The sequence below is a fragment of the Meleagris gallopavo genome, chromosome 23, assembly GCF_905368555.1.
Source record: "Meleagris gallopavo chromosome 23, MGAL_WU_HG_1.1, whole genome shotgun sequence".
Classification (NCBI taxonomy): Eukaryota; Metazoa; Chordata; class Aves; order Galliformes; family Phasianidae; genus Meleagris; species Meleagris gallopavo.
The window spans coordinates 1366307-1391188 of NC_139426.1; the positions used below are offsets into that span (position 1 = coordinate 1366307).

The 24882-nt window shown below is 43.0% G+C and overlaps 2 protein-coding genes and 1 long non-coding RNA gene across 10 annotated transcripts in view; 2 read left to right on the forward strand and 1 right to left on the reverse strand.

Annotated features, from left to right (window-relative positions):
• The window catches only part of LOC146542878 (uncharacterized), a 48341-nt gene extending 47009 nt beyond the window's left edge, over positions 1-1332 (reverse strand). Inside the window, exon 1 of the long non-coding RNA XR_014887848.1 lies at positions 1202-1332. This is a non-coding gene — a long non-coding RNA (uncharacterized LOC146542878). The remainder of the gene's footprint in view (positions 1-1201) is intronic.
• On the forward strand, positions 1113-13099 carry TTC34 (tetratricopeptide repeat domain 34). 4 transcript variants are annotated; one of them, XM_085242231.1, is made up of 8 exons: positions 1113-1197; positions 1474-3057; positions 3652-3877; positions 4879-5071; positions 6441-6607; positions 7589-7859; positions 8123-8337; positions 11878-13099. In XM_085242231.1, exons 2-8 carry the CDS (start codon positions 1526-1528, stop codon positions 12397-12399), a joined length of 3126 nt encoding a protein of 1041 aa, XP_085098357.1. In that variant the 5' UTR covers positions 1113-1197; positions 1474-1525; the 3' UTR covers positions 12400-13099. The 4 variants fall into 4 exon arrangements, 3 of the variants coding, with proteins under 3 accessions (XP_085098357.1, XP_085098356.1, XP_085098358.1); XR_014887847.1 differs by lacking the exon at positions 1113-1197 and adding an exon at positions 1219-1357 and having other exon boundaries at positions 8088-8337; positions 11878-12016; XM_085242230.1 differs by lacking the exon at positions 1113-1197 and adding an exon at positions 1219-1357.
• Positions 12707-24882, forward strand: part of MMEL1 (membrane metalloendopeptidase like 1) — a 33620-nt gene continuing 21444 nt past the window's right edge. Inside the window, exons 1-5 of one of the 5 annotated variants that reach the window (XM_031556668.2) lie at positions 12707-13099; positions 14753-14976; positions 18352-18440; positions 19333-19387; positions 23665-23828. In XM_031556668.2, coding sequence (XP_031412528.1) covers positions 23675-23828 — 154 coding nt within the window. In that variant the 5' untranslated portion in view covers positions 12707-13099; positions 14753-14976; positions 18352-18440; positions 19333-19387; positions 23665-23674. Of the gene's footprint in view, positions 13100-14752; positions 14977-18351; positions 18441-19332; positions 19388-22675; positions 23530-23664; positions 23829-24882 lie in introns of those variants that run through there. The other 4 variants (XM_085242234.1, XM_085242235.1, XM_031556669.2 and 1 more) reach the window with 4 other exon arrangements.

Below are 24882 nucleotides of genomic sequence, written 5' to 3' on the forward strand. Positions count from 1 at the left end.
GTTACTGCAATGTGTCAGTGCATCTCCTGCTTTGCAAAGCCACTTGTGGTGCCTTTAATCCCTTCCCACTCAGCTCCCTTTAAAAATTAATCACCAGTCAGAGACATCGTGAGGAGCTATTGTATTGTACTTAATATTTAATGACTGTGTAGCAAACTTAATATTTAATGAATGTTTAGATAAACACATCCGAGCTTTTTTTCCTACTTCTCTTGCATTTTTTTTAATGATCCTAGAAACAGAGCTTGCCATATCTGCCCCATAGGACAGGAAGCAAATTGGCTGCTGAATCATGCAAACCACGAGCAGCCAGGATCTGTAAGCTGCATTGCCACCTGTACCGAGGGCTTTCACAGCAGCACCCACCCACACAGCTCAGACATCAGGCCAGGCCACAGCCCTTCCTGCCAGGAAAGCCCATCATCTTTGAGCTCATCCAGACGCTGGTGCTCTCATCCCTTTGGGGGCTGAAGGAGGGAAGCTGACTTCATTCGAGCTTAAGTTTGCTGCATAACACAAATCTGGCTGCATTCATATCACCTGGTACAGCACCCTGAGCAAAGGAAACCATCTCCTCACATTGCTGCCACCTCTCTGGCCGGCCTTGTTCATAAGGACGGTACCAGCGTCCCTCCACACACATCCTTAACTAAACAGGGACTCGAAGGGAAACGATGAACAGAGGATACCAGCATCCTCCACGTTCTCTGCATGCAAAACGTGGCACCGCTCAGCCCTACTGAAGTCAAACGGCAGGAAGGATTTGTGCAGCCTGGCGCGGCTCCCAGCAGAGCCACAGCGTCCGATCAGCTCGGCTCCTTCCAGTGGGATTTCTATTTCAGAACAGTTTCTTGTTATGCCCTCGAGTCTTTCCTGCCAATATCACCAGAGGCCTGATGTGACAGCAATGCTAAATTATATCTTGATAGCTAATTAGGGTAATTAAAATGAAAGTAATCAAATCAAAGTAACGGCCAAACTCTTAATAAAATGTCAAAAAATCTCCATTAATCACAAAGGGTTTTTTTTTCCCCACGTGAACGTCTAAGAACGAGGCTGATGTCCCGGGCTGCCCGTCCCGTCCCGTCCCGCCCCGCCGCCGCCGTGTTTGCGGTCTCCAGGCAACGCCGCCCCGCCGCCCCGCCGCCCCGCCTCGCCTCGGGAGCCGCAGGCCGCCGCGCCGAACGCCGCCGCCAGGTACCTGTGGGGTGAGAGGGAGGGCGAGACCCCCGGCGTCCCGCAAGGAGCCCTGCCCTGCTCTCGGCCTCATCCTTCCTGCTCACTCGCGGTGCAGAGGTGCGGGTGTGGACTGTTAACCTGTGTTGGGTGTTTCTTCTTCTCGTGGCTTTACTCCCCGGTAAGAACGTCGGGTTCGTCATGGGCTTTGGCTCGTGCCTGTCCATAGGGAAGCTGCGTGCCCCAAATGCAGAGAAATTGTGCTCAGCGGCCCCTCACGCTGATTTTGCTTTACAGGCTGTTGTAGATGCTCATGTGACGCTCCTTGGTGAAGATACAGGTGCTGGCAATGTCACCCCAGGGGCTCGCCGCGCTGCTCTGCAGAGAAGGGGACCAGCACCTCGCCCAGCAGGAGCTGCCCACAGCCACGGCTTTCTACGTGGCCGCCTTCAGCTGCAGTGCTCCCACAGCCCTGCAGAAAGTGAACTCCTTGGAGAACGGGCTCTGGGAGAGAGTGATTGCCACCTTGGAGATGTGGTGCAGGGGTAAGAGCCAGATTCCCAAGATCCAGAGCAAGAATGTGGCCATCGCGTCGCTCAGAGTGGAAATAGCTGCTGTCTTTCTCTCCACCCTAAGTCCTGACAACGTGCTGTCCTCAATATATAAACTGGAGGCCCTGCTCAGGCTGGGATGCTCAGAGGAGGTGGTGAGCAAATGCAGTGTTCTGCTCAAGGCTCACCCGAAGTATTCAGTAGAACTGCTGCTGCTCAGGGCGTTGGCATGGGTGCTGTCGGGGACACAGATTAGGAAGGGAGTTGCGGACTACATCCAAGTGTTTGTGAGACATCAGGCTGAGGCAGTGGCCTACGTGTGTACCAGGCAAAAAGAACACCTGCCACAGATCGTCCAGGCCTTCTCTAATTTTCTCTCAACGTATCAGAAAGAAAGCCCAGATGGCAGTTCCTTGGACCACTGGCTGGGCAATTGCTATGCCTTCTTGTCTGCAGTGGCACCAGGTGATATCTGGGTTTGCAGAGCGCAGGCAGCTTACCTCTTTAAGAAAAGCAAATTTGAGGAGTGTGTGGCAGTTTGTAGCAAGGCCCTTAGGGGACTGTCAGTAGATAATAGTCTCAGAGACGAGAAAATGCTGGGTCTGCTCTTGGAACGGGCTGCCGCATATTTCTTCTTGGGTGGCCGGATGCAGGAAATGATGCAGGATTTAGCAGAAGCCTTTGCAGCAACCCCTGACCTGGCAATGAAGCACTTTGAAGAGCTTTTCTCACCACCTGACACTGAGAAGATAGAAGAACAGGCTAGAACTGTCCTGGAAGTGAAGTTTGCAGCATACAGGGAGGCTGTGCGTGCTCGGGCAGAACTCAGAAGCAATCGCTGTACTGAACTGCTCCCTTCTGTAATCCAAACAGTGCTTTTCCTCCTGCGTATCTCCCCGGGGTCCAAACGTGAGCTCAGTGTCCGGCTGGCAGACTGCCATCTCCTGCATGGACACATCAGAGGTGCCTTGGAAATCTGTGACCAGCTCCTGGCAGCAGAGCAGAAAACTTATCACAATACTCTCCTAGCATTGCGAGGATTCTGTGCCCTCCATTCCCATGATCATCAGCAAGCCCTGCAGGACTTTCAAAAGGTCATTGAGCATGATTCCCCACATCCTAACAGCTGTATTAAAGCCTTATGTGGACGTGGGCTTATCCGGATTTCTGGTGGCAGCCATTACTTGACAGCCCTGGATTACATCACAGCTTGCCAGTTAAAGCTAGAAGAAACCATCTTCACCATCAAGGCCTATGTGCCGTGGAACCAAAGAGGATTGCTGCTCAAGGTTCTCCAGGAAGAGGGACAGAAGATGCTCCAGAAGAAGAGGTACCCAGGAGGCAGTTCAGCCTGCGGACAGAAAAACAAACACAGCTGAGCTTGGATAGCAGGGAGTGTATTTTTTTTACACATTTCACAGCCACTACTCGGGGCTCTAACTGAAGCACAGAAGAACATGCTAACTCACTCAGTGTTGCACTTGGTAGATCAGGACATAAACACAGGCCCTCTCAGACACAGCTCACTGCTTCAGGAACCCATTAACAGTTCTTTTGAGTCCATGCAAATTTTAACACGTGGTTCTTCAGTAGAAACAACACTTATTTTTTTTCCCCACTATCACTGTTACATTTTCTTTTCCCATTGTGATACCACAATGCTGCAACCACAGGTATGAATCACATGTTGTTAACCTTTCTTTAGATTCACAGCTGCTTAGGAACATGTTTTCATAAAGGATAATGATTATAGAATTAAGTGACAGAGATTCTGTGGTGCCTGATATGGTAAAACGTATCATCCATTTGATACTGACTTATATCTCAGCTTCCAGATGAGATGAAGGGGTTCTGTTATTATTATTAGCATTTTATCTGAAAGTTGTCTTTTTTTTTTTTCTTTCTTCTTTTTTTTTTTCTTCAGGGTTCCCCTCGGGGTTTACCAGCTGGCTTCTCTCTTGATGGAACTGGACCCTTCTGATGAAGCATCACGAATCCTTTGTGCCGATGCTCTGTACCAGATGGGCTGGGTAGAAGAAGCTCACAAGCTGCTCTCATTAGCACTCTCCAGAAATCCACAAAGATCTCCCATCCTGGCTAGACTCGCACTTCTGCAATTAAAGAAAGGTTTCATGTACGATGGCAATCAGGTAGGGAGCACCTGGCTAGCAAAGAGAACAAGGAACTGATCAATGATGGTATGGTGAATGTGGCTAGCAAGTTTTGCTTGAAACCATGGCAGAGATTCCCACAGGTTGATTCTCATCAAGTATTACTAAGTTGAATTACCAGGTCCCACCATCAGAGGGAACTATTGCATTTTTTAAAATCCCATATAAACTTTCAGCTACAGTGTTCTCAGGTTTTGTTGCCATCAATTCCTCTGAAAAAAAATATACTAAATAAAATATAATTTGCTGCCTTTGAAAGAAAACTATTAATGAATGACATGACTTTACTAGAGTCAGTAAGTAGCCCTTGGAAGCTGGATTCCTCTCTGCAGCTTTCTGCTGCAACTTCTAGATGGAATCTATGTCACCAAAAATTTCTCTTTAAGATGTTTCTGTTCCACCTGCTTGTCAGATGTGTCTGGTGCACCAGGATAATTTTGCTTTGTCTTTCTGGCTTCTCTGGCTCAGATTTCAATGCTGAGTACCTGCTAAGCACACTTACTTTCCCGCAGGAAACATCTTTTGATTCTTTTCCTTAAGAAATGTAGTAAAAAGTGCTCAGTGATTTTCTCTGTAGTGAATGGAAGCAAAGACATCACATGTCAGGCAGGACTCTTTTCCAGGAGCAATCATCCTGTGGTCCAGCTGTATTTATAACAAGTTAATGGGCAGTCTGAAAGAGCTGATTCTGCTCAAAGTAACCAAAGCAAGGTTAGTGTACCCACTAAGATGACTGCCACAGCTACAAGGTGATAAGAAAAGATGGTTTTTTTCCCAGCAGCTTTTACTCTAGGGTCAGCTGAGGAGTTAGGTAGAAGAGATTCATGGTCTTTGGTGGACCGTGGATGGCACAACATGAGAAGCACTGGGAGAGAGCATGCTTGTCTCACTAGACAGTAATATTTCCAGCTTTAGCAGTTCTTTACTTCGTTTATCTTTCCATGCTCATCTCTCCTATCCTTTTCTCTCACATTGTTAAGCTGCTAAAGAAAATGATCAAAATTGGGGATACCTCCTGCCTCCTGCCAATCATGGACATTTTCAAGGATGAAGACAGGAAGCTGATGCAAACTCACTGCCGTTCCAGGGCACTGAGCATCCTGAAGAACAAACGGGAAGATGCTGATATAAAAGAGGCCATTGCCTATCTTTCTTTTGCCATCATTGCTTCAGGTAAGATTATAAAGATATGGATAGGAGATTTTCCTCTATGGAAAATCAGATCAGTGGGTGATTGATTTTCAATGAGTAACTGCACAGAGGTAACTGAAGTAAGCCAGAAAGCTGGTAATGTGAAGAGAAATTTGGGATCCCATTATCTAAAAATGTACTTTTCCTTGAAAATTGCAAGTAAGCAATTTGAAAAGGCTACTGAAAAAGGTTCAGCTTTAGCTATTTTCAGCTGATAGCTTCAAGGCAGAAGGGTCCTGGTTTAGCCTTTGTTGCATCAGCTAATACTCTGCAAACCTTCCTAGCAATGACATTTACTTGGGACCTCCCGTTCCTCATAATGAGCATCATGTAAATATAATCACTGAAGCAAGTAACCTGCCTTCCAGTTCCAACGTACCAGTGACTGTGGTTCCAATGCAAAAGAGTAAATGCACCCACTTACATGGATCATTATCCCAGCTTTTCCTCAGGAGAGACATCAGGCTGATATGGAAATGCTTCTGGCACATTCCAAGCAAAACCATGTTTGTATGGAAATCTGCTTTTCACCCAGAGAAAATGTTATGACAGCAGCATTGAGAAGAAGAGAGAGTGGTTTATGAAAATGGAAAACTGTTAATTGCTTTGATATGGTTCCATTTCACAGCCCGTACATTCCAGCTTATCAACCCCCCACCTGCTAGAACAGATGCTTGTTAAGAAATAGACATTGTCTTTATGGGAGCCAATTGATAGGGCTCCAGACAGATAATAACTTTCGGTACAGAAGTTTTGGAGCATATCAGGAGGGAGAAAAAGCCTCATTACTGTAAAATAATTGCTAGGGGCCTGTCTGCTGGCTCGTCTCTGCAGGCAGCTGTGCAAGACGCTGCTTTTGCCCAATAAAGAAATATTTACAGTGGCACTGATAATTTATCATCCAGTATTGGGATGACACAGTTATTGATTGCAACTCTAGGCAAATTAAGATCCTGATCAAAATTGGCCTGAAAGGAAGGGCTGTATGGAGGGGGGAAGGATATATGCTCTGCACAAGGTGGATGAGTGGACCATACTTTTCATTGTTGACTATATTTTTGATTTGGGCAGCATGTATTTTAAAGCAGAGAAAAAGAATTTTAGTATCACAAATTCCAGTACATATTAAGTGTGGCAGTCAATTAGACAGTCCCATCTGGATTGCTGTCTTAGCCAAAACAACATGTACTTTCCACAACATGTAAATCTACCACTTCATTTTCACTTAGCCACTTTGAAGCCCTTTGGTGGAGCTCAGTCATCTGCACGCAGTGGGACTTTGCTGCACCCTATTTTAGATCAGTAGGCTTGAGATCTTTAAAGTAAGCGTGACTGCATTTCTCTCTTCTAGGTGGCTATGCTGAAGATTGCCTCCTCATCAGGGCTCAATGTTATGGGCACCTCGGTCAGAAGAAAACTGCTATTTTTGATTTTAATGCTGTCTTAAAAGAGGACCCTGGCAATGTGCATGCTCTCAGTGGGCGAGGATTAATTTACCTTGCTCTAAAGCAGCAAAAGGTATCACTATTAATTTGCTGGTGAATTTTCTGGTAGTGTAACATTAGCATAAGATACCCAGTCTTTGCCGTGGACTCACTGAAAGGAAGAGTTTCTCAAAGGATTTGCCCAGTGATGGCTCTGCTTTTGGCTGTTTGTGTAAACAGTCCACTTGACATAACTGAGCTGCTTTCCCAAATCTAGAGAGAAGGAGGCTAAACCTCAGTCATACCATATTCACCATCACCACAGTACGTTGTTCTGCAGTGCTGCAAACTCTCCCCTGTATCTGAGCTCACATTTTGTGTCACAGTTTTGTGTCAGATGAAATGTAGCATCTCGAGCTGATGTGACTGGGTTGAACTATTCACTCCATATTTTAGGTTGGCAGCCGTTCTGTAAAGTGTGAGATAGTTTATGACTAAGAAAGGTTTATCACAGTCAGATGCGAACCAATGGGCAAAACTCACCTTCGTGTAAAATGCTCTGAACAGAACATTTACATTGCTCATGGCTGCAAGGAAAGTCTGAGACAGTGTTATCACTGTGTAGAACGATGAATTTTCATTGCTGCTTGGAACTGTCTGACTGCAAAAACAGCTGCTGTCTGGACTTCAGCACAATCATCAATCTTCATTCCCCAAACACAAGCTAGATGGAAAGTCTGGAGGATGCAACGATGCCAGATCTGATTCTCATTGCCAGGGTGGAACAATTAACAATTCTGTTCTTAGAACATTTGCACCTCCTATCATTTATGTATCTGTATTCACCTAAGGACAGAGGGAAGTGGAGGGAGAGAAATGTGCCCTCCCTTATCCCATCAATGCACACCTGCCTGCCAATTTGCTTTTTGAGGTAGCAGAAATTTGCAGTAATGAACGGGTTTTACTGGTTGTTTTGCATGCTTAAATGCAGCTGAGAACTGGAAATATTAGAAAAAAATACATACCAATATGTAGGTATTGTTACCACTTCATTTTTGGTCTCATTTCTACATAGGAGGCAGTGCAAGATTTGATCTTGGCGCTGAAGGCAGAGGCAGGAATGGTAATCCCAGCAATCCTGTCTCTAAAGCACGAAGCCCAAGAGCTGGTCGCTCAGTGGCTCCTTCAGCACAGCAGAACTGTGTTAGCTGAGCTTGTTGCTACCAAAGACTTTTCAAAGGAAGAAAGAACCCTCAGAGACCTTCTTGTGATTGCAGGAGCACTAATAAAAATTCGCAAGGAAGCACAGTACCACACCTTCTATACGGATGTTTTGATTGCAAACGGTGAGTACCAATTCTTTTACTCAGCTAATCATAACAAGTGAACAAATGATTACTAAATTCATAAAAAGCAAATGTGACGTAGCTACAGTACAAAATGTCTGTTGCATAGTAGTTTTCAAGAGAAGCTTGCAAAAGTTTTGGGGGAGGATATGCAGTAATTAATACTCTTAGGCATGATCCGTGGACAGTTTGCTTTAGTTTTATTGATGTTTCTTTCTCCACATGAAGTGGGTTATATAGCCTGTACTGGTGTTAACCAACAGGAAGGTATGAAGAGGCCCTCGTTCACCTTCAGGAGGCATTTGGGCACTCCTTTGCTGATGAGGTTGCTAGTGCAAGACTGGCTGTGTTGCAGCTGAAGAAGAGGAACGTGGCAGCGGCAGCTCACTCATTCAGCATCCTAGCTAAGAAAGATGAAAGGGAGCTGGAGTTTCTCCTGAACTTTGTAGATGCTAAGCAGCAGCAGCATCTCTCTCAGGTACAATTCTTTTTTGATGGCCACATCTGTTGATTCAGGGGGAAAATAAATGGGAACAAAAATCAGGCTGTGGAGATGTTCATGGTATTGTCCTGAACAGAAGTATGCAGGAAGACATCGTCATCTGAAGAATGAGAAATAAAGTGGGCTCTTCCTCCACCCTTCACTCCAGCCAATCTGAGATTAGAAAGTTTGGATTCAATTTCTTTCATTGCTTCGGTCTCTAATAATTCATCACCACTTCCTACCACGTGGGGAATTTATTGTTGGGCTCCTTAGCATACCACCTGTTTATTCCCACTGAAAATGCAGGGGATGGTGAGGAGGAGCTAGAGATTTAATGAGATCATTGCTCATATTATACTCTGAGTGAGTTATATGGTGCTCAGAGCTGGCTTCTGGGAAAGGGAATTCATGTTTTGTTCATTTTCCTTCTAAAATGAAACTAAAGGTTCTGATTCAATCACATATAATGCTTCAAACCTTTTATGCAATCTTTAGGATTTTAAATACACTCACATTTTTGTAAAATGACTAGTCTTTGAGGTTGGAGAGATTTGGTATTGGTTTTCTTAGCTACAACTGTTTAACATAACAATAACAAATTGTTCTAAGTCCCCCTGAGTATGTATTTTTCACTGTTTTTTTAAGTTTCTCTCCCAAATTGCATTCAGCTCTGAGAAAGCATCTCCAATAACAAGACAGGACAAGGTTGGATTGATGGTGAGGAGCTTTAACATTCACTCATGCATCTGCAATTCTGATTACCCAGAAGCTCTGTGTTCTGAGAATCAGTTTGCTTCCTTTTATTCAATTTGTAGATTGAGTGTGCCCTGGTGAGAAGCTATATTGTTATGTTTTCTCCCAGGTTATAAAACAAACAACATGCTGATAAACTAAATGCATCTAGAGAGGAGTGCTTTGTATGTATTTTAGCAAAACAGCAGGAGGATATAAGTAAACAAGTATTAATTTACCAGTCCCTAGATACACCCCATTACAGAGAAAAGAGCCCCTCTCTCCTGAATAATGTAGAAAGTTCAGTCTTCTGGGGAAGAGTTTGGAGATTTTAGAGCCAATTTACAATCTTTCACTACATAAAGTTGATAAAGGTACAATCAAGGATGTGTCCGTGAGGGCCCGAAGGAGGAATCTATAAATGAAGATAAGTTTTACAGCTAAATTTCCCTTGCTGCCACATCGCTCTTACTGTAGAGAGGTCTCACAGCTGAGCCCATCCGTGCTGCTTTCTGAGCCAGTGCAGGAGGGATTGTTATGCTATCAATCCGAAAGAAATGAATTCCTGTAGTTTCAACTGATGGCACAGATTAGTGAATCCTTTAAAAGGGGAGAGGCACTTTATTTGTTTCTGCCTCTTTCTTTCAGCTGTGGAACAAAGGCTGGAGCAGAACCCCTTACTGGTGCTTATTTATCACAAAAGATTTCTCTGCCACTCTCAAGAATGAAGGTGGCTGGATTGATTTCAAGATTGGAACTCAGTGCCTGTGGTGGAAGTCAAATAAGATCTATATTTTTTTCATCTCTTATCTCAGGCATTTTGTGCAAATCAAGTAAACATTTGGACTCAAGAACCTGGGGTCTTTCTATAATCTGCAAAGATTTACTGAGCATGATAACTTTTACTGCTGATTAGCCCAGAAGTGGTTGGGGTTTTTTGATACGTATTTTGTGACAAGTGGATAAATATCTACTTTGCTGAGGTGAGGAAGGAAGTGGTTAATTTACCTGCACGGTATCACAAAGGCTCTTTCCAATAGTTACCATTTCTTCTGCCCACAATGTTATTCCAGTTTGTGTTTGAAAGGAAGGTCTCAGAAAAGTCAGAAAAGCTTTTAGAGCGAATCTGTGTAAAGGAAACAATTTTGGTCTCACTATGCAATGGCTCCTAACTACACTGCAGGGGGAGGGTGTTCGTTCTGATACCTCCACTTCTCAAATGAGGAGACTGAAATGAAGAGTTGAGGGGTTTAGCCAGTCTTTGTCTAGCAGAGCATTGCTTGGGGATTAAAGGTATTCCAGAAATAAATCACTGTTATCCTGGAGTCTGGTCTGGAAAGCCAGAAATAACTCTACGTGAGCTGCACAGGAAAGGGTGGAGCAAGGAAAGCTTCTTGATGTACTGCTTTTTATTTCACGAACAACAAAGTAATAACATTCTTCTATTATTTATAGTGCAAAGGGTCCCATGCTAAGGAATCTGTAAACAACTGGGGAAGCCACATGGGAATAGGAATCTCAAAGGTTTCTTAAACTGCAAAAGGTCAGAGGAAGGGAGTTTGCTTGCTGCTAGTGTAGCTTCAGCCCTTCGGTTTCCTATGTCAGAAGTTACATGTGTGGCTGATTGCCAGCTCCTTGCCCAGGGATGTCCAGAACTCACTCCTATAGAAATGATCTCAAAATCTGTATGGTCAGCCCACAACACACAGAATTGTGAGGAGCTGCGTAGTGCTCTTCAGAGCAATGTGATCCAGAACTTCAGAATTTCTAGGAATAAAAGTGTTAACCTCTTTTCCTAACTTGCATTAAACAGCAAGCAGTTCAATCTAAGCAGCCAAACATAGAGCCAGGGCACACTGGCAGACTGGAGGAGGACCTGTGCCATGTCATGTGTGGCTTTCAGAGACTGCCCAAGCACAGCTGCTGAGGCAGTGGCTGAGCTAACTGAATTTTCAGTAGCTACAAGCATCCCAAACGTGTGACATCCCATGGAATCTGGCTGATGAAAACATTTATCCTGTGCTTCTCAGCTTGTTTGGCTCAGCCTTCTGTACGACCTAAGCTGCTGGTGGCAGCCTTGTTTATAACTTAAATACTCTGCTGTAGCATGTTAAAAGCTCTGTTTATTACCAATAAAGAGAGATAATGAGACATCCATTTGAGGCAAATAGGTCTAATGGAGTTTTCTTTATTGACCTTTATAAGACTAAAAATTATGTGGCTCTCAGCCTTCTCTATTTTCATGTTGTTTTTCCCTTAAGATAAGGGCAGATAGTTCACTAATGGAGATCAACACAGCCACCAGTTGGTTTGTTTCCTGTAGCTTTGGGACACTTATCAGAAGAGACCAATCTTCACTAATTAGTTCATGCAAATGTCCGTGGGGCTAACACTCTATTGACCAGAACACTCCATTTCCCTACAGTCACCTGTTAGAAAAGATGGCAGAAATGTGCTTTCATGAGCAGAATGCTGCCTAGTTTTAGTTAGCTCCAATCTGTTTTCAGTTCACGTATCATTTTTTAAGGATGTAAACAACTTCAGAAGAAACGTTCTGAGTAAAGTTTTAGCAGCACCTGCAGAAGCAAGGGATCTGGTTCAGCAACCCTTGAGATAACAGCAAGCGCCCATTGCCTGATTGGTTTTTACATCTGCCAATTGTACATTTCTCCAACTAGATGCAATTTCAACAGCTGAAAAAACTGAAAAACATTTCTTAGGTTACCATATGTGTAGCCAGGCTGGATTAGTTAATTTACTTCCCCACTACTGCACTTCTAACACTATCTTTATGTCCCGTAGGTAGCAGCCCAAGAAGGAAATGTTCTGATTAAAGGCTACCATTATAAGAAAGCTCTTGGTTACTTTACCCTGGCTATCTTGACAAGCAAAGATAACCCAAGATACCTCCGACAGAGGGCTGCTTGCTTTATGCACCTGAAAAAATACGACAAAGCTTTAAAAGATATGGAGAAAGTGATCGAGAGGCATGGCTGTAACAGTCTGAGAACACGAGTTCAGGACCACTGCTCAAAAGCACACCTGCTATTGTCAGTGTCAGAGGAAGAAGCAGCAGTCAAACAGTATATTGAAGCACTGCAATTGGATGAATCCACAGCGCTGTGCAGCATCACAAATGGTTCTGGTAGTGAAAACGTAGCAAAAACTTTTCATAAGATTGCACAAAGCAGTTTTGAAATGCAGCATTATGAAGACGCCTGGAAAATCACAGATTATGGCCTTAAAATTGATCAAAATAATCCCGACCTTAAGAAGCTGAAAACAAGACTCAAGCGAGAGGCATCGGGCTGTAGCATACATTAATGTACTGTGACTGACTGTTTTCTTGTTTGTTTGGGAGGCTGCAAGAATAAGGGAAGGACGAGATGCTCATGATAAATGTGCAGTGGGTCACGGCACTGAACGTGGCACAGCAAGACTAGAAGTAAATAATATCAGAGTGAAACAAAACTGACCAACAGAGCTAATAAGAACAAGGCAAATGGCATTATTCAATATTCTTTACAATCACTGTGGAAGAAAGTAAGCTCCGCTTTGTGAGGAATATCTGGCTAAACATAGATAATTAATTGCATACCACATTGGTTCCAGCCACAGTGAAGGAAAACATTCAATAGTTTGCAGTTTATGAAGACTATAAATAGCGTATTTCCTTGCTATTTATTTGATTAGCTTTCATGCACACTGTTCAGCTAAATAGCTTCATTTTGTGAGCCAAAAAGGTCACTTGAAAGCAACGTTTGTAGTGTGTTTGTAAGTTTGTGAAGCATCCTGTGTTACACTGCTCAGCTGCCCCATCCTGAATGGAACAAGTGCCATTTTCTGATGGAACTGCAATAATCAGCAGCAATATAAGGGAGTGGGGCAGTATGAACCCAAAGCAGAATGTTCTTCTGTCCCAGGCAACATAGTTAAAATGAAGGACGAGATCCAACAGAGATGAAACATCCAACCTAGTAACTAATACTCTGTTTTCTGGGGGGCAGAGGCAGCTATGCTACAGGTAAGAATGGGTTTCTTTCTTTTCAAAGTCAAGAAAAGTTACTCTGGTTCTAATCCTGGTGACATTGATGAGCACTTCTTGCTCCTAATTGGCATAAAATGCTATAGGAAAGTTTCTTTCTAAGCTTGAAATCAAAAAGAGCAGACAACAATAGACCACTGGATTAACAGCCTCTCTGCTGAGAGAAGCAGTTCCAACTTTCTGAATTTTAGTACGTAATTCACAGTGACTGAGATATTCTTAAAAATCCAGGTCTTTACCTTATGTATAAATAGGATACTTGGCTTTCTTCCCTTTCCTTTTACATCCAGAGCTTTTCGTGCTGCTTTTGTTAAGGAAAACAGAACTGGGGAACAGCCTTCCTCAGATCACCTGGTGGTCATGGAAAGAACAGGGAGGATGATGCAGTTCTGCTTCCCAGGATAATATTCCATCCACTGGCCCAAGTGAGGAAGTTTGGGATATTTTTTTGGCATGCTTTATTTTGTTAAGTGATGTGCTCTATTTTGTCACTTCAAATAGTCTGCATTCAGTGCCCCTGTAGCATTTTTTCTTTAAAGACGGGCCAGATTCACCCCTGAAAGATTGCTATAGAGTTGCACAGAGGAAAAAATTGTTTTCAGCTTGAATAGCCTAAAACTGCTATTTCTTCAAGCACCAGGAAGGCATATCACTTCTTATCTGTTAGTCATGGTCTAGATTAATGGCTGCTTCTCTCTGCAGATCCAAACTGTTCTCATCAGCATTTTTATTTGTTTCTTTTATCTTCTTTGTCCTCTTTCTGTGCACATTAAACTACTGTGATCAAAGTCCTTATCTCTGTCTGTGCCCAAGCTTCTGATTTGTTCTTTATTTCTCCATTGTGGGCTTGCTCTTCCAACTAATTTCTTGGAATATCAAATAGATCTTTCTGATTAGTCACAGTGAGAGGGGTCTGATTAGCAGCATCATTGCATTATGCATGCCTAGCACAATTTCACACTCAACACAACCCATTCTGACACTCATTTCTTGGGCTCCTGGGGAGCAGGCAGGATTAAAGGTGACCTATTTCTTTCAGCTATCGCCCAGTCCTTGCACCTAATGGCCAAAAGCATGCCATGCCCACATGTTCACACATCTCCACCACTCTATTGTTATGCTTTGCCAGGAGACATTATCTTTCAAAAAAAAACCACACCACAGTTTTAGGGAAGGAATCCTTCCTTCCAGAGTGCCCAGCATTTTCTATTATCCAGCCACCATTGCTGGCTTTTGATATAACTCTGAGGCTAATTGTGATTCTTCACTCAGTGCTAATGAGTCCATGAAGACCACCTGAGATGTCTTAATAGCATCACTGCTCTTGAATCTGGCTCTAGCAAGACTGCTGCTCTGTTAAACAAGCTATCACAGCAGTCATCAGAGGCATGGCTCCTGCTAGGGAGCTAGGTTTGGCTGCCTTCCTTTTAGCCCCATCTCCCCTGCCAGCAATAGCTATGCACCAGAAATCCATCAGTATTTATCTACAAACATCCCCCTCCCACTCCACGCTGGTAAGTCTCATTTTTATCTATTGCCTTTACCCATAGCAGGGCTTGGGGCCACTCAGCTGAATCACAACATTTTATTACATACATGCCATTTCTAACAGGATATTGTTTCCAATTCCAGAAAGAAGAAACTGGACAGATGAAGCTATCCAATGATCACTTCTGTGTGTCTCTTTAAAGTTAAGCTGGAATTTTTCAAGATTACAGAACTGTTTCCAACCGCTTTGAGATCTGTCCCTCATTCTATGCGTGCAGCTGATGGCTGAAGTTGGCTATAAAGAAATTCTCTTGTAACATCTGCTTGTTGAAAGTCTCCTGTGCAGCATGCTTCAGGACATCATTACGGTATGCTGGTGCTCCTGGTAATGAACAGTGAAAGCTTTGAAAACATGACTGTATTTCTACACGAATGATGGTTTGCCATCACTGGCTTTATAAAGTATTCCACATTTTTAATAGAAATATAAAAGGAATATCAGATGTGAGAATATTTGTCACACTGTTATGCATGCTTCCTGACTTTGCGTGCTGCACTCCAGCAGGCAGGGAACAGTTTAGAAATAATGGAAGATTGGTTGCTGTTAAATATTCAAATGGAAACATTTCCCAGAGCTCAGGCAGAGCTAAACAAAACTTTTCTGACTATAAAATATTTTTTTCTTTGAACTCATATTATACTCATTACTTCTGTAATTTCAGTCATGATGTGCTCCCAGGTACTGGGAGAATCTAAACCCACGAATGATGGATCACATGTATCTTTGTATCTATATTGCCTGGGAAGTCATCTTCCTGACTTGCACTGCAATCCGCTCAGCTTCCCAGACTTGCAGCATGGTGGAAATGTGGCTCTGGCTCACAGCCACACAAACCCAGTAACTTTAATGAGTTCCTGTGTTTATAAGTAAGGACAGTCCACTTGACTTGCAGAGGCAGATGTTCCACTTTAATGACAGCTAATCTAAAAGCCATTCCTTTTACTATCATTTCTCTGTGGAAGATTAACTGTGTTATCGTTGTACTGCTTCTGCTTCGAGCAATTTCCAATTTGCCAAGCTCTGAGGACTCACTGTCATCATTAATTTAATGGCTTACATGAAATTATCACTGGCATTGTAATGCTGCCTGCCTTTGGTGTCTTGGCTATTCCAGTCACATGTCAGCTCAACTAGTGTATGTCAGAACCTGCTCTTTCCATCAGCTGTTTCTTAATGACCCCTTAAGGAAGGCGACTCGTTACTTAGAAGGCACAGTGCTCTGGAGCCATGGGCTTCAAGATGCTCCACTTCTTTTCTCCTGCATCTGATGTGGCTTCCAGCCAGAAGTGCTTCATATTCTGTGGGATGCCAAGGAATGGGTAGGTGCATCTCTGCCACTCCAGGAACAGGACCAGAGGTTTACTAAAGTGCCTGGAGGGTAGAAGACAAATGCAGGGTGGCATCCCTGTCTGTGGCATTCAACAGCTGAGAAGGGGTGAGGACAGGCCAAGTCTAAGTTGCCAAACTAGCAGTGAATCTCAGTGTCTCACCATTCAACCCAGTCATTTTTGTTTTTATATGTTCCCTGCGTGGTTCCAAAAAAATCAAGATTTAGAGAGAATGAACTGGCATAAGAATTTCCCCACAGATTGGAAAGGAAATTAAGAACAGTATCTGATAACAAGGTTACATGTTTTATTCCTGAACTGCCTCACAGTAAATGAAAAAATTTAGCAGTAAAGCCAGAGGGGGAGTGTAGGAGTGAGCAGGAAGCAGGAGAACGATAAGGATTCCATTCCATTCCTGTTCTGCATTTTGTTATGCCCCTCACTTGTACTTCCATCTCCTGGTCAGCACTGTGTATTCCTGATCCCAGGGAGCACAGCAGGCAGTGCCACACAGCACGGTGTGCAGGGCCCTGAGCTCACAAGGGAGCCACGTCTTTAGCTCCAGATCAGTAGTGGATGAAATGAGAAACAGACTGATTATTATCTTCCTGCTTAAAATGACCATTTTATGGAGCATCTTGATTGCTTAGAAACCTCAGATGTCATATTATAAGACATTGAAACCCTGGTAATACACTCAGTATATTCTCTAAAAATCACATTAAAATATTACAGTACTGAGAACATCTGTGTGCTGGTACCAGTGGAGTTCCTTTAATACAGTTTGAACAACAGAAACATTTGTACTTCACCATTTGCTTTCTTCTGCAACCTGGCCAACAATATTTTTGTAGTGCCATTTCTTTTCTCATGCATCCTGAGCAATAAAACCTACTTACTGAAGAAAACAGGTAATTAGCCATCTACATAAATTACCCTCTGTCTACATCATTAATGTGTTTGGATGTTTTAATTGATTGCATTCTCAACTGTTTTGGATAGCTAAAATGCCAGCTAATGTGATCCAATTAAGTCTGCTAATAAACCTGACGATGAACTGCAATATAATCACACATTAAGTAGAGATGTAGAAGGAAATGCCATAGAACTGACAGTTTAGAATAGACTGTGTCATTTTGGAAAGACTCAAACCACTTCCCAGCAAGGAAACAAACTTCAATCTGACTCTAACTTTCAATGGGCAGTATCCAAGACCTGATTCCACACTCCTTTTAAGCACCTGCTTAAGTCTGTTCCCACCTACAAAATGTGACTCAGATTCCCCCAGGAGCTTCCCCTATAATTGCCTTCCCCTTCCATCACATTCTGCTAAGAAATTGTTGCTGTTTCTGTACTACTTCTGTTATCAGTCACCTGAGTACCACCTGTATCAGTAAGATTTCTGAAGTTGGTAGTGTTGCTGTTCTCTTTAATGTATTACACACAAACAGCAATACAAGTAAGACTTCACCAGTGAAGGCTCTGACCTTGCAACCACTGAACCATTCACACTTCCAGAGATCCTCACAGCAGAAATACGACGTGTGCTTCCATCAGTGCCCCGGAGGCAACGCATCTAAAGATGGCACAGCATCTTTATGACAGCTCTACAGGTCTTACTCTAGGCTCAGAGATTATAGATTTAATGGACTAATTTATGTGAGATTCTTTGCTCTGTATTTTGCCAGATGTCAGACAAGACACAATGGCTCCTCTGGCATCAGCAGCTATTAATCTAATCTTGATTTTGATTCTTTATGTGATTGTTCCATCTGTATAATGGGGATAATACTTTATTTTCAGATATTTGTCTATATCTCTTAATTCTGGGTACAAAATACTTCGAAGATGACATGCTATTGTAGAAGAGCAGTGGATTCTCAGCAAACCCATTCCAGTCAGTGATGCTAGCTGAGGTCAGCCCTGTGTTCTCTCTGATGTTGCACACCTCCTTGTCTATTTGCACAGCTCTCTGGCACCAGTAAATTCAGAGCCTCAGCCCTCAGTGGGAGCAAGAAGGCATGCAGGGCACCCCACGGGAACAGATCTTGTGTTTTGTTTGTAGATAATGGCAAGGAAAAGAGTATGAACATTTTGGTACTTTCTTATAGCCATGACACTGCCTGAGTTTCAGCCCCAGGCTCTTTGCTGTGCATTACTGTCTGCATGCTGGCTGTGCCTCCCAGGACCCACAGGGCAGCTCTCACCACAGAGGTGCAGCTGGAGTGCAGACCCTTTGCCAGAGGGCAGTCAGGCACCTCTCTGAATGGAGCCAGGGTCCATTCCTGATGTACGGCACCTCCAGCAATTATTCTGTGAAACAACTGACCATATCTTTATTTTTTCTGCTACAGCTCCTGACGCTGCCACAGCCACCAAGTGCTCTCTCAGGATGCACAGCCTCAGCCTTCTGGCTTCGCAGCCCACTGGGCCCAGCATGGAGGTGATGTAAAAGTGAAAAGGGGAAATATGCTGCAAGTTAAACACATGCATACACATTTTGATAATTCAGGACCTCAGGCCATGGATAGTATTGCTGAAACTAAGCGTAACAATTGATCAAAAAGCACCTTACAGTTTCTCTCTTACATTTAAGTGAGATGTAGATGATGATGTTCAAATTCACATGACTGGTTGCACACACTGATTTTTTTAATTGCTCCGAATATCTTCTTTCGTTTGAAAGATACACACAGTACACATCAATGAACATTACTGCTGACATTTACATCCGTTCTGTATATGGAAATAATTTCAAGTTAAATAGCTTAAAATCATTTTGTTGGCAATCCATCTTCTCATGGAGCAAAATAAAGCATATCCCTTAATTCGTGCACATAGAATTTCAGAAGGTTGTGTCATTGAAACACAATTGCAATATTCAGCGCTGGAAAATTAGACATTGCCTTGCAGAATAAGTCTTCCTAACTGAGATGCTTGAAAATCTCTTGGGAAAGAATAAAAGCATGTCAGATTAAACTGAGAACTTTCCAAAGAATTAATTACTGTAATAGGAGAGACTTTTCTAAATGCTAACAAGCTAGAAAATCGTGTTATTCCATTAAGGATAGCAGTGGTACTGTTTGCTGCACAATCTGCTTTCCAGTGTAGATCAAGTGATTTTTAATATGGTGCAAAGAGTTAATTCTCCCTGATAAGTCTGCAGGCAGACCTGTGAGTGAGGAATGTACAAGGGAGGAGAGGGAGATGTAGACACAGTACTGGGCAAGACCAGTACTTCGTGGGGAGAAGCCTTGTTGGGTTTTAATGCTGGTAATGAGAATAAGCATTTGTTTCTGACTGCTGGAAAATGTGAACGTCTGATTCTATTGCAGAAAGCACAACAACCACCTGCCTCTGGAGCTGAAAAATATTCTCCACAACCCAGAGGTAAGACAACTTCTCATTTTTATCAGCTGCTCTGTGCAGACAGCATGCATTCAGAAATGCACTGCAGAAACCACTGTCTGTTATAGCTAATAGCACTAATGTCTGATAATTTGTTGATGGCGTTCAAAATGTCTTTGTCTTTAGAGAGAGAATGAGGAAGAGTTTTGAAAGAGATTCTAAACTTTGAGATTTTACTGATTCTAATCTGTTTTGGATGTGCATCTACTGGGAGGTTATTTACACTACACACACTTGGCTATCCAACCAGCTATGAGAAAATACTAATCGTTAATTTATATACACATGTATATATACTGCTAGTTAACATAAACGGAGATAGACTTGCTTTCAAAGACAAATTCATCATTCTGAATGCATCTGCATCCCTGCTTCACTAAATCCAAGGGCAGTGATTGTCCTGGAGCCATTCACTGTGCTCATTTACTGGGGATTGGGCTCTTGGTTTTTAATGTCAGACTGCCTCTTGGTAACTGTGTAACCCAAACATTGAAACCCAAGTGACAACAGGAATTAGCTACAATTACAGACTTGTGGTTCTTTATTATCTTAAAGACAAACACAGAAGAAAGAACAGAATGTTAAAGCAGTTTCTTGGAAGAGTTTTACTCTCCATAGCCCTGCCTCACAACCACTGGGGGAAAATTCCAAACTAAGGAAAAATGGAAAGTATTTCACATGGAAGTGATTTCAAGTCTGGTGTTGCACTTTTACCTCGATGTGGGGATAACTACAATTGCTAGATCATACAAGGTGAATAAAAATGACTGAAAGGAAAAAAAATAAGATTTTGTGCCTTAAATACAATCCACTCTTAGCTGGCCAATCTCTGCTGGTTGGATATCTGAGATAGATATCTGTCAGCAGCAGAATCTGAAGCAACAGAATCAGAAAGTGAAATGCAAACTGCAATGGAAGGTGGCTTTTCCATGTCTTTTGCATATTAACAAGTTCTTTATTGTGTCCCCACTAGAAATAAGGTAGCACCAGACCTGAGCCTCTTTTAAATTAAATAGAACACAATATCCTGTATTGCTTTGTTTGCTTCTATTGAAAAGGCTCAGAAAGAAATAAGACAAAAAAAAAAAGGCCACAAGGGAAACACAGGACAGAAAATGGATTAAATTCTTGGGAATAGTACTTGCCTTTGTTGTTTTCTCATCTATGAGATCAGTTGCTTTTGTTTTTCTGTGAGAGACAAAGAAAATACTTTTCTACAGAAAAATTCTTGTTTAATTACTATTGGAAGAAAACTGTCCAGGCAACACATGACAATTTTTTTTGCTTGGATTCATATTATTCTTTTTGACAGTAAGTCAGAAATCACTAGATCTGCTGCTTGTGTAGTTTTCCAGCTGCCCAGGTCTTATTGCTAAAGCCAGAGTCAAAACCTCTGATCGAGAACTAAAATAACACATTTTCTGCAAGCGTTGAGCACTCCCAGGCAGTCTTATGCCTTCCCATTAACTTGGTTGTACTTCCCTGAAAACCATGGTGTATATACCTAAGACACATGAAGTATATGCTGTGCTTGCCAAAACAGTGCAAATTTGAGTCTTAAGGTGGCAAAACCAGCTTTTCCCTATAGAAAATGATATCATTAATCAGGCACCTCCTTTATTTCTCTGCAGTAACTGCAAGCTTTTGGATGACTGCTTTGGGTGGTGCACTGCTACTGCTTACTGCAGAAAAAGAGTTAACAAAATGATTTCGAATAGGACCTGACAGAACATGAGAAACTCACTATTCCATTTCCTCCATTTTCTCACATTCCCTAACCCCAAACAGGCTCTGCGCTCCCTGCGCCATTTGTCATTGACTCCTGCCTGAGGAGTGATAATGGAAACATTTTCTTTACAAATAACAAGTAGTTGATTTCAGAGCTAAGCTGCCTGTGTAACAGAAATACCAAGTGTTTGTCACTGCTGACTTTCCAGGCTGAAGTTCCGATCAGCCTAAGGTAACCTTAGGAAGTGCAACACACAGAGTTCGTTCCATTTCCTATTGGAAACAGTACACCTTTTCCTCAGCTGCACAAGGAAGTGAAAGCATTACAGATACACAAAAAAAATCTGGATATAATTCCCACCTCCTCCCGAAAGAAAATTAAAAACGATCTGTGGTGTTCTCTTTATGACTAGGACAATGTGTTTTGAGGGAATCTGCAGATTGTCTGAGGACGTAAGAGATCCACGTCCTTGGTGCTTAGGCACGGCCTTAATTAAGTCGCTTTCGGCCTTGTTTGAACCATTTATTACAGATGTTTCTTAGGGCTTTGTTATTTTTCTGTCCTTTGGCTATATGGGGAGCAAGGGTCCACACCTCACAATCCCCCATGGCATTCCCAGCCTCAGACACCACGTTAATCACAATCCATAGAAAGCTGTAGGCGCAAAGCTCGTAGGTTCTTGGCATCTTGATTCTCCATCTGTCAAATGGGCAAAATCATGTCCTTTGGTACCTTACAGCCACATTACAAAAATATCTGCATTAAATCCTGGGAGGGACTTGTCTACTGCAATATGTAGACCTTCCTCAGAGCCAGCTGCATCACACAGCAACAATAAAACTACAGTCAGAAAGAAGGCTCACGTGCATAGGAGGTTCCTTTGCTAGACTCCCTACAAAGAGAAATAATAGATCATCTGGCACATAATTAAATGTATAACTGTTCTTCTAAGCAACCTTCACTTCTGTGACTAGCTTTCACAGACGGACACCCTGCAAGCACAGTGGGGTTTTTCAGATCTTTGAGTTCTTAGGTTCCTCTTCAGAAGGAGGGATGAGAATAGCTGCCTTCACACTTGACAGATGCCTAACTTAACGTGACTCCGAAGGAAAGGCAAATTCTCAGAGAGGTTTTCAGGCAGAGCACTGACTAGTAGAGGAGGCTTAAACTCCTGGCAGAAGAAACTGGCATTTATTGTGTCCTGCCCCATTCAGGGAAACACGTCTGTGCTCATATTCTTGGAACACTGTTTGCACATCCCAGTAAACAGCACTGCCACAAAGAAGTCCCTGCTCTGCCCCCAGTGCTTCCCTGTGGCCACACTCAAAGCTGAGAGTGCTGCTGAAGAGCTCAGTTTGAGAGGTGCCAACCTTAAAATCTATAGAGAGTTAACTGGCAATAAGTTACACTAGCTGAATGCACAAAACAGAAGACAAATAGAACAAACTGTTTCTCTCTCCATTCCAAAGTCAGCTCTGAAAAGAATTACATGAAACCCAAGGGAAATCACATTCCCATCCTTCTACTGTCTTACCGAGCTGTTAGCTTTTAGATTTTCAAGGAGAAGCATAGAAGGAATTCTGCACATTGCCTGCACCTATGTATAAAGCAGCGTGCTTTCACTCCATAACTGTTGTCGTGTATTACACTGAAAGCTGCCAGCACTCGCAGGGCCAAAAGGTTACGGTAGGTTTCCACCTCTGACTTCTCACTCCTCCTTTGAGCACAGCAGCCAAGTAACCTGGTGGCACATTTCAGGAAAGCTGGAGGAAACTCGGCAGCAGCGGTGCAGCGTGCAGGCTGTGAGCACAGAGCCTCAGCCTGCCTGCGTGATGCAACCCCTCCTCCCCCTGCTGCTCAGGAGCGTCTGCTTGAAGCTGGGAACTGCACACAGCTGAGCTCAGAACTTTGGGAATGGCTCTGAGAAGACTGAGGAGCTGGCAGTCAGGAGCTCTGGCACGCCTGGGAGCTGACACATGCCGTAGGAGCCTTCTCCTTTCCAACCCCTTCATCTCTGCTAAGGACAGGGCAGACACAGCTCAAAGACGCTCGCACCTGGAAGGATCTCTGTTTGGATTCTGCTGCTGCTAACAGAGCCACTCGCATCCACAGAGGAAGAGAAGAAAATTATTGGAAACAGCAAGATATTTTTCAGAGCGACGAGTGGAAGGAGGCAGATTTTCCCCTCCTTCCCCTTTTGGGAGAAAGGAGTTGCCCAACCAAGTCATGAGACTTTCTCACACTTCCCAAAGCAAGCTCCTGGAGCGATGACACGGCACCACTGAGTCTGGCTGGCGTAGCCCAGCTGCACGCCCTGAGTGCAGGCAACCTGGTAGGCACGGAGAATGGAGAATGAGGTTGGCAAATCTGTGGACAATCAAATGGACAAATACATGTAATAACCTGGAAGTTTTCTTTACCTAGCTTTGCTTTTATTCTGCTTCCTTTTATCCCTGATTTGTCATGCATACACCCCGTACTGATTTAGCCATGCAGCTAATTCTTTCTTACCCTCCCCTCCATGATTTAGAGTTACAATAATGGGGAAATCAGAAAGTCAAATGGATATTGTGGAAAAATCAACAAAATCTGGGAAGAAATCCTGGCGCTTCGTGGCCATCGGGCTGGCTGTCCTGCTGCTCCTCATGACTTGTTCTGCAGTCACCCTGGTAATCCTGTATGCCAGCAGCAGAGGTAAGTAACCCCTGAATAATTTTCCTTTTTCCCATGCAAGCAACATTAAGGTCTTTTCTGCAGAGCCAAATGAAAACAAAAATACAGAGAGGTGAGCTCACCTCTGTGAGGGACTTTCCTATCTCTGCCTTGTTGGAGGCTCACCAAGAGGGGATTGTGGCATTTTATTTCATTATTAAATTATATGAAGTACGATTTAAGTAATTTTGTGCATTTTGTTTAGTTTATCATCTGTTTGACAAAGGTCAAAAACTGCTGCACTATTTTAGAGGAGAAGTATGGCTGTGTGTGTGTTTTTACATTTCCATATTTTATAGCACAATAAGTGTCAGTGCACTGCTGGAGTGGGGAGAGACTTCTTTAAAACTGCATCGTGCAATTTGAGCTCCAGGTGAAATGTGCTTCAGTGACTTCTATGGGAGTGACTTGCCAGAAGCCTGACAACAAGGTTTGATGTGCTCTGCCTGAATATAGTAATTGCAGAGCAGGGATACTCCCCGTTTTGAGGGAGTAATAATTCAAGAGAAAAGCCTTTTTTTATTGTTTACTTTTTCACTGCCAGCAATTGAGTGTTATCAGCATTTGTTCCAATGCTGGATGAAATCCCTGAGCGTTTGGTATTCATAACACTCAGCAGTAAGTTGTTCATTTTTATTCTGCTTAAAAGAGGAGAAAAAACTCCCGTAAGCTAAGTCCTACTGCAGGCATTTCTGTATCAAAACACTGAGCTATGAAGAATTGTTGTTGCTTCGATGCATAAAAGATATGAGAAACCTGCTGTACACATTGCTTCTTGGGTTCAGGCAAATCAAAATTCAGGCATTATTAATATTTGTCCAAATATTGGTCTCACATCCAGATCCATGGGAAGAGTCAGTGCTGCATACAAAGCCAGCGTATGCACACAAAAAAAGAAAGCTTGTTTGTGGAAAAGGAATTCCAATATATAAATATTTTTCAGGCTGTATCAGCAATTACGCTTTCATTTGAAATACTTCCCAGATTCAGTCATTCCCAAGGAGAACATGAGTGCAAAATGATAGCAAAGCTGCAG